Source organism: Kryptolebias marmoratus, linkage group LG15 (genome assembly GCF_001649575.2).
Source record: "Kryptolebias marmoratus isolate JLee-2015 linkage group LG15, ASM164957v2, whole genome shotgun sequence".
Taxonomy (NCBI): domain Eukaryota; kingdom Metazoa; phylum Chordata; class Actinopteri; order Cyprinodontiformes; family Rivulidae; genus Kryptolebias; species Kryptolebias marmoratus.
The window spans coordinates 28,809,046-28,817,419 of record NC_051444.1 but is presented as its reverse complement, the minus strand read 5'-3'; the positions used below and the strand labels follow the sequence as shown (position 1 = coordinate 28,817,419).

Below are 8,374 nucleotides of genomic sequence, written 5' to 3'. Positions count from 1 at the left end.
TCGGAGACAGTGGCACTGACAAAAAGACAGGAGACAGAACTGGAAGTGGCAGAGATGAAGATGTTGAGGTTCTCCTTGGGCGGGACAAGGATGGATGGGATTAGGAATGAGGTCATCAGAGGTACAGCGCAGGTTGAATGACTGGGAGATCAAGTTAGAGGCCAGACTGAGATGGTTTGGACATGTGCAGAGGAGGGACAGTGGGTATTGTTGGTAGAAGGATGTTAGAGATGCAGCTGCCAGAAAAAAGACAGAGAAGACATATGGATGCAGTTAGAGAGGACATGGAGGTAGTTGGAGTGAAAGAGGACACAGAGGACAGAGTTATATGAAGGAGGATGAGTCGATGTGGCAATCCCTGAAAAGAGAACAGCTGAAAGAAGAAAATTAGATATTATTAAAATAAGAAAAAAAAAAACGTGAATACTTTGATGAAAACTTCTCTTGTAGGGACTTTTTATCTCTGCCAGTGAGGGTATGTTTTCAGCAGCACTAGTTTGTTTGTTTGTTTTTCCGTCAATCTGTCTGTTTGCAAGAATACTTAAAAATAATGAATGCATTTGGATGAAAATTTAAGGAAATGTTAGGGTTGTCACAAGAAACAAGTGATTAAATTTTTATCTAGATAGCTAATAATGTTTTACTGGCATTATGGCCTTTGCATCAGTTTTTATTAAATATGTTTTAGAACATTTTACATGCAAATTTGGCAACTTACCCATAAAGTTTTATTTTACTGTTATTTGTAATTGCTACTTATACCATCTTGATGTATTACTGCAGTGTGACATTGTGTTCTTCCTGTAAAATAATTTCCTGTATTGTTCTTATTTACTCTTCCTGCTACAAAGTTCTGCATTACTAACTAACCACTGTGCCCACTTCCTGTTTAAATGGGTTATAAACAGAGGGGAGCTGAAGATCAGCTGCATCCAACATCAGACTCCTGGTTCATCAGGTAAACTCACCTTGTCTTCTTACTACATTCATTTTCATCTTCAGTACTTGTATATACACAATTGGTAATATCTTTATATATGTATTTATTTAATATCTCAGAAGATTATTTGCAGAAGATTGGCATCATGACTCCAGCTTTCTTCCTTCTCATCTTCCTCTCAATGGCAGATGTTTCTCTGGTAGGTCTGACTCTGAGTTTTGGGATTATGGTATTAAATTGTGGATTATTTTTATATTTATATTTTTATACTCACAATACAAGAATCCACATTGTCTAAGCTGACATAAAGTAAGAAAACAAAAACACATGTTTGGTGATGATTAACTTTTGGTTTCTTGTTAAAGAAAAAAGATTTTTGGATCTGAAATACAAAACAAAGGCTGAAAATTTGAGCAGCTTTGTGTGTCTGTGTTGCAGAACGCACCAGCTAAAGCTGAAGATCAAACTGGTGAGCTAAATCATAAATAATTTCTACATATTTGATGTCTGACAGATGTTTTAAATGTAAAATTAGCAGTTTTTGCATTTGTTTCCCAGATGGATCCATGTTCAACCCTGAAGTTATCCCAGGACCAAGTGCGCCGATGATCACTGGTAACACTGAGGCCTTGACTTTCCACAACTTCTCTATTTCCTCTTACAGCCCTTGGTATTTCTCTTGCTTTTCAGGCTCCTTCTTCCTAATGTTCTTGTCACTTGGGACTGCTACATCTATCACCAATGCTCTATTCTGTATCTTATCTATCACCACGGTGTCCGGTTGGTTAGCCATCACCTGTTTTTCAGTCTAGATCTGGAAGTCCAGAGTATCTTAGCCCTGCCATTCTCCACCACCTTAGGTGGAGTCTCCCACTTTGACTGTGGGACTTCCAGTCCATACTTGGTACAGTTGTTTCTGTACACTATTTCAGACACTTGGTTATGGCATTCCATGTATGCTTTGCCTGCATCTGGTATGATAGATCCCAGCCTCTATTGCTCTTGTGCTGCCATGATATATATATATATATATATATATATATATATATATATATATATATATATATATAAAAGAGGTTCCAGACTACCAATTAAAAAGTTTTACTAAATATTTAGACACAGTTTCACTTTAGAACTTGACATTTTCTGGCTGTACATTACAGATTAATCTATATGGTTGTGTGTTAATTGGTTTGTCTGTCCATCTGATTTCAAAACAAATTAATTAATATATTTTCACAATTTTTTTTAGAAAATTTAGGGTTGTTCCAAGAAACCGTTTAATTTTGGTGGTGATCCAGATCACACTATTGACAGAGGTTTGCGCTCTCTAAGTGATTCTAGTTTTAATTTATGATTTATGAGAGAACTGCAATCTTTTTGCTCTGATCAAAGCACACTTAATTTTCCTGCTGGCAGAAAGTATTTTTAAACAACCTAATAAATTGATAGCTTATTGAACTACCTATGTACCAAATATCTGGGGATTTGATACATCAGCACATTATTTTCTAATCCCAATAAAATTTAGTGTTCATGTAAAAAGTTCCTCTCAGTGTTGATGCAGAAGGAAACTTAATCTATGAACTGGATAAAGGCTTTATTTTTTTTATTTTACTCTTTTTCAAATCAAATAACCCAAATTAACAAGAAAAAGTTAAGTTGAAGTCAGTCAATCAGCAATACTTTTAAATATAGGTTTGTTACATGAAAAATAGTGAAATACTGTAAATGCTGGTTTCTCATGCTGTGGATATTTGTGAAAGTTTCTTTGTTGTATTACAGGAATATCTATAGTGCATGGAGACATTGCTGTATTGAATGATTCACTCAAGAATGCAGACCCATGCACTGCCAAAGGCTGCAAGTGGCCCAAAAGTGGGAAGTATGTCTATGTGCCATACATCATCTCCTCTGCATACAGTAAGCAATGATGATTTAAAGTTATATAAACCTGTCAATTTATTATCAGTTTGGCCTGATTTCATTCAGAATTACAGAAGTTTTAATTAAATGGCGCATTTATCCTGCAGGTCAGGAGCAACGCAACATCATCCTTGGAGGGATGGAGAGCTTTCACTTGTCAACCTGCATTCGCTTTGTCCCATGGAATTCAGATGATTGTAGTTATATCTACTTTGAATCAAAAGATGGGTAAGAGTACATACATGCACATAAACACACATATAAAAGATATATACAAGTGAAAACAACAAACATCTAAGTCTTTTTCTAACCTGTGTCCATGTGTGTGCACGTCAGGTGTTGGTCCTTTGTTGGTCGTCAGGATAATGGCCAGTACCTCTCCCTGCAGAAAAATGGCTGTTTGTACCACGGAACAGTGCAGCACGAGATCCTTCACGCTCTGGGCTTCCATCATGAGCAGTGCCGCTCTGATAGAGACAAATATGTTTGCATTAACAAAAAGAACATTGAGCCAGGTCAGTTTGCACGCAAAAAAACAATTATAATTTAATCTGACAAATAGGAATGTACAAACTTGGTATACATTTATTATTTTAACAAAGTTTCTAAAGAACCTTGTTTTACCAATTTAAGCATAGCATGTTTTTAACTTTTTTCTGTCTTCTGATTCATGGACAGGACAGGAAGGAAACTTCAAAAAGGAGCAAACTAACAACTTGGGCACTCCCTATGACTTCTACTCTATCATGCATTATGGCAAGTGAGTTGTTTTTGCATGCATGGAAAATGAATTATAGAATAATAGTAAAAAAAATCTGATTATTTTCAACCTCTTACTTCATTCACACATAGGACAGGAAGATTTTGCGTTGTATAGCTGTTTCGTTTTTTTTCGGGGTAAGGTTATGGTTACAGCCTGTTGGAACATGACTGAATATCAAGTAATTTGGAAAACTGTCTTCTGTGTGAAGGCAGTAATAAAGCTGCTATGATCTCAGTATTGAATAGAGCATTCTAAAACAGGCAATTGTGAGTCAAGGCCATGGGTTGTGTCCCACATTGAACACTTGAGACAACCCAGTGCCTTCACCATGCTGTGGTACATTTCTCTCAGACTGCTATAGCGTATAGTGAATTGCTAGCAGATTATGTTTGCACTAGGTTGTTTCCATTACCTTGTCACAAACATGGTTAGGCCAGTGTGGTCAGTCCAGCTTCTAATTCTAGATGACTAAACCACACCAGTGCATGAGAGCTCCACAACATGGGTTCTCTGCTACCCAGAGACATGCAGTGGAGTTCATGACTAGTAAAGCAGATTCTGATAGAATTAGTTTTACACACCTCAACGACTAAAGATGCTATTACGATGCAAATGCCAAATATATTCTCTCATATTTTCTAATAACAGAAAAGTCTGAATGTCATCACTGTAACAGTAAGCAATATACAAAGGTTACTATGAGTGGACGTTCTTCTGGGTCTTCATAATTGCAGCAGAGATGTAATGATCAAAGAAATGACTTTACAGACATAAGTTATTCTTGAACAGTGAGAGTTTATTCAAAATAACAGAGTCTGTGCCCAATTGAGATCTCTGGCCCTATCAGTAAAAATCCCCCCTCTTCTCGGGGCTGTTTCTTTTTATAAACATTTACCACACCCAGCTGTAGAATAACACACACACATCCCACTGGGTTGGTCTTGAACAGTATGGATTCAAATACATTCAATTCCCTTGATGGTGATAAGCTGGGGTCTTGAGATGTGCAAAAGATAAACCTCCATATATATTTTTGTACAGTTTTCGACAACGTGAGCTTAGGAGCCCACAATTCCACTTCCCGAAAAGTGATTTTACCCTAAGATAGTGTCTCAACTTGGAACTCAGGCTCCATCACCACACAGCACAGATGTAACCCAGATACCTCAAAACAAAAAAGTCTGGAAAGTGGGTGGTATATCAGAGCAGTGGTTAGAGCTTTCACCTCTCAGTGAGATGGTCAAAGGCCCATCTTCTGCCTGGGGCCTTTCTGGATGGAGTTTGCATATTCTCCCCATGCACAAGTGGGTTTTCATGCATGTAAGCTTTATTGGTAACTCTAAATTGATTGTAGGTGTGAGTGAGAGTGTGACTTGTCATTTTTCTTTATGTGTCCTCGTGATGGACTTGTGACCTGTGCAGAATGTACCCTGCCTCTCACACAGTGACTGCTGGAAATAGGCACCAGCCATGGCCACGGCTCCATGGCATGGATACTTGCTATTGCTTCTGCTATGCTCCCACAATACCTCCCACCCCATATGCCCCATCCATTGTGATGTTTTTCTTACTAAAAGATGTCGCCACAATAGAGTTCCGTTGCTGAAAATAACAATGACTTCTCTAATTATTAATCATTATTTTGGATCTATTTGCATCTTTTTAAGGTACGACTTCTCCATAAATGGGCAGCCAACCATTTTTGCCAGGGCCGATCCCTACTTTGACTGGGGACACGCCAAACACATGAGCTCCAATGACATCAATCGCATCAACAAGCTTTACGAATGTTGTAAGTAAAACAAAGAAACAAAAACAACAGTATTTTAAACACTTTTGAAATGAGCCATATCACTGATAATACCACAACAAAAAGTTTTTTTTTTTTAAACTTTGAATAACTCTTACTATTTTTCCTTCAAACAGAACTCAGTGGCTTTGAATGGGTCGGCTTCTTGATACACCAGCTGATTCACCTGCTAAACAGCTTTACACTGAACACAGAGATCTGTTATTATTGCAAAAATTTCAAAGCTGGTCTTGGTCCTGCTCAGATAAGCTCTTACCTCCTCATTCCAGACAAAGGTAAACTCTGTTTTTCCAAACTCAAGTCATTCAAAGAGCTGCCTATCAAAGGTAAAATTGTAGCTTTTTATAACTTTTTCTTAGAACCCCGCTTCTCCAGATATAAACTATGACTTTACATCCCATCACCACCTAATGGGCATGGATGGTATTACATCTCTTTCTGTCGTCAGACCTTGAGCACTGGAGGAAAGGATTTTTAGGGATTGTCAAATAACTGATTTCAATGTGTTCATTTGCTTACTTTTTTATTCTGCAATAAATTTTTGAAGCACTGGCTGTTTGTCAATTACATTTTTGTTCCTCTAAATAAAAATCTGTTTATTACAAAATATTGTCAAAGCAGAAGAACTGAACAGATCACATGGTCAAAGGTTTCTGTGGATTTTAGCTCTGTATTATCCACTCTCATGAGAAGGTACTGAAGAGGCTTTTCTTCTTAAAGAAAAACTTAAAGAAATACTCAGATGACAGCAAACTAGAATTTTATTGCCACAAAAGCAATGGACAGTTTCCAACAGTAAATATCTGAGTTAGGCTATAATCTGGGTAGCATTCACACCTTAAACTGATCTTCCACATCATTTTGTTTCATTTTCATACACACTCATACACATAACTTGGACCAAGATTGTCATGATGGGTTTAACGTTCCGGGCCCACATGCAGAAACACCCAGAGAGAAGGTTGGTTTAGAAAAAGGTTTATTTCGTTACAGCACAAACTTTTCAAAGGCGAGCACATATTCTTTGGCTCCGGTCCGGGGACCCGGGGGTGATTGTTGTCCTTGGGGGGAGAGCGGGATGTGGCTAGGAGAGGTCGGTGGGATGACCGCGTTGGAGGGACGACAGGTTTGAGGCTCACGGCGTCACGAGAGAGTTCCTCCAAAGGTCTTCCGAGGACTCAGGACTTCCCAAAGGAGCTTAAAGGTGTCCTGAAGAAGATTCACAAAAAAGTCAGGTCACGAGGTACTGAAAAGTCAAACTTAAGTCTGTTCAGTTACTCAATGAAGGGCACTGTGTACCAATACAGGCAAACACTCTGGCGAGGAGGGACTGGCAGCCTGCAGCTCATATACTCCTCTAGGTAACGATGATCCCCAGCAAGTGCGTCAGCAGGAGACCTGTCGGCTCGCCCTCTGGTGGAAAAATCTAGAAACACCCAACCAACCCCAGCCTAGTCTCCAACAAAGATAATGTTTTGGACAATGTTTCATATCAGGTTGACCATAGCAGATACCTCTCGAACATATCAAACCAAATACGGACATAAGTTTGGGCACTTTCTTCATAAGGACATTTGGTTCTAGGAGTTTCCTGAAAACCAAATGCACTCTTGGCAAAAACATCATTGTTTGTGCAGGAATACAGTCTCAGACCAAGTAGGAACACTGAATTACTATCTAAATAAAACTCTGCTTTACAACTGAACCTGCTCACATCAGTTCTCCCTGTCTGAGAAAAAGTCTCAAAGAATGTATATGCATAACAGAATCCATTAAATGATGAGTTATATTACAAACTGTAAATGGCTTACACTGTGTTCAAACTGAATAGATGAGTCGAAACATAAGAAAATCAGAGGTTAGAAGAATTAGTGATGGCAAAATCGAAAGTGTTTCTAGTACTTACCAAAACCTTGTGGAACATTTGTTCCAAAACAGTTCCACAATCTGTCCCAAGCAGAGCATGTCACCTGACTGTTCCACCCCTTGTTCCATCACGTCATCACAGAAATTCAGTGTGACTCAGACAAAACATGTGGATCTTGTGATCTTGTTCACAAATAAAGCAGCAAAGAAACGCCACATTTAGATAAAATAAAAATGTGTGTCTACTTTATATGTGAATGATTATTTCTTGTGCATTTGCCTGACTGAATGCTGATTCACTTCCGGAATTACAGAGCTCTTCTAAACTGGAGTGTATCTGCAAAGTCTAAAATCATTTAAATGAGTGTCTATGGGGTGCCGTTTGTAAAGCAACTTGTGCTCAATATTTATGCCTAAATTTTGTCATATTTAGCTTCAAACACTTTAAAAATGTAGTGTGGATTTTCTGATGTCACCTTTTACAACATTTAGCTAGTTAAATGTAATTGTTACAGCTAAATGCTAAATATAAATCTAAATGTTAAATGTTAAATCTAAATATTATGTTAAATCTAAATGTTATATGTTAAATATAAATGTTAAATGTTAAATATAAATGTTATAGCCTATGTTAAATCTAAATGTTAAATGTTAAATCTAAATGTTATATGTTAAATCTAAATGTTATATGTCAAATCTAAATGTTACATGTTAAATCTAAATGTTAAATGTTAAATCTAAATGTTAAATGTTAAATCTAAATGTTAAATCTAAATGTTATATGTTAAATCTAAATGCTAAATGTTGAAACTAAATGTTTAGCTAATATGCTAATTTTTTATGCCTGAAACAGGAAGTACCAAAATAAAAGCTTGACACTAGGCTGAAGTACGCTTCTGGTTTGAGGATCAGCTAAAGGGCGATTCATTCATTTACAATCATTCAGCTATTGTTTTTGATGTATTTTGTGTTTTAAGTCTGCCAGACGTGACAAAGCTGAAACAATATTACTTCATGTCCACTACGTTCACGAGTGGGAATCCTGCAGACTTTCTGTGCATTTTGCTGT

General features: G+C 37.4%; 1 protein-coding gene across 1 annotated transcript; it reads left to right on the top strand.

Annotated features, from left to right (window-relative positions):
- Positions 1 to 927: 927 nt before the first annotated feature.
- On the top strand, positions 928 to 5,993 carry LOC108247118 (high choriolytic enzyme 1-like). Its single transcript, XM_037980070.1, has 10 exons — positions 928 to 958; positions 1,060 to 1,139; positions 1,379 to 1,409; positions 1,499 to 1,555; positions 2,726 to 2,863; positions 2,974 to 3,094; positions 3,203 to 3,381; positions 3,545 to 3,626; positions 5,297 to 5,421; positions 5,563 to 5,993. Exons 2-10 carry the CDS (start codon positions 1,086 to 1,088, stop codon positions 5,586 to 5,588), a joined length of 813 nt encoding a protein of 270 aa, XP_037835998.1. The 5' UTR covers positions 928 to 958; positions 1,060 to 1,085; the 3' UTR covers positions 5,589 to 5,993.
- Positions 5,994 to 8,374: the final 2,381 nt, after the last annotated feature.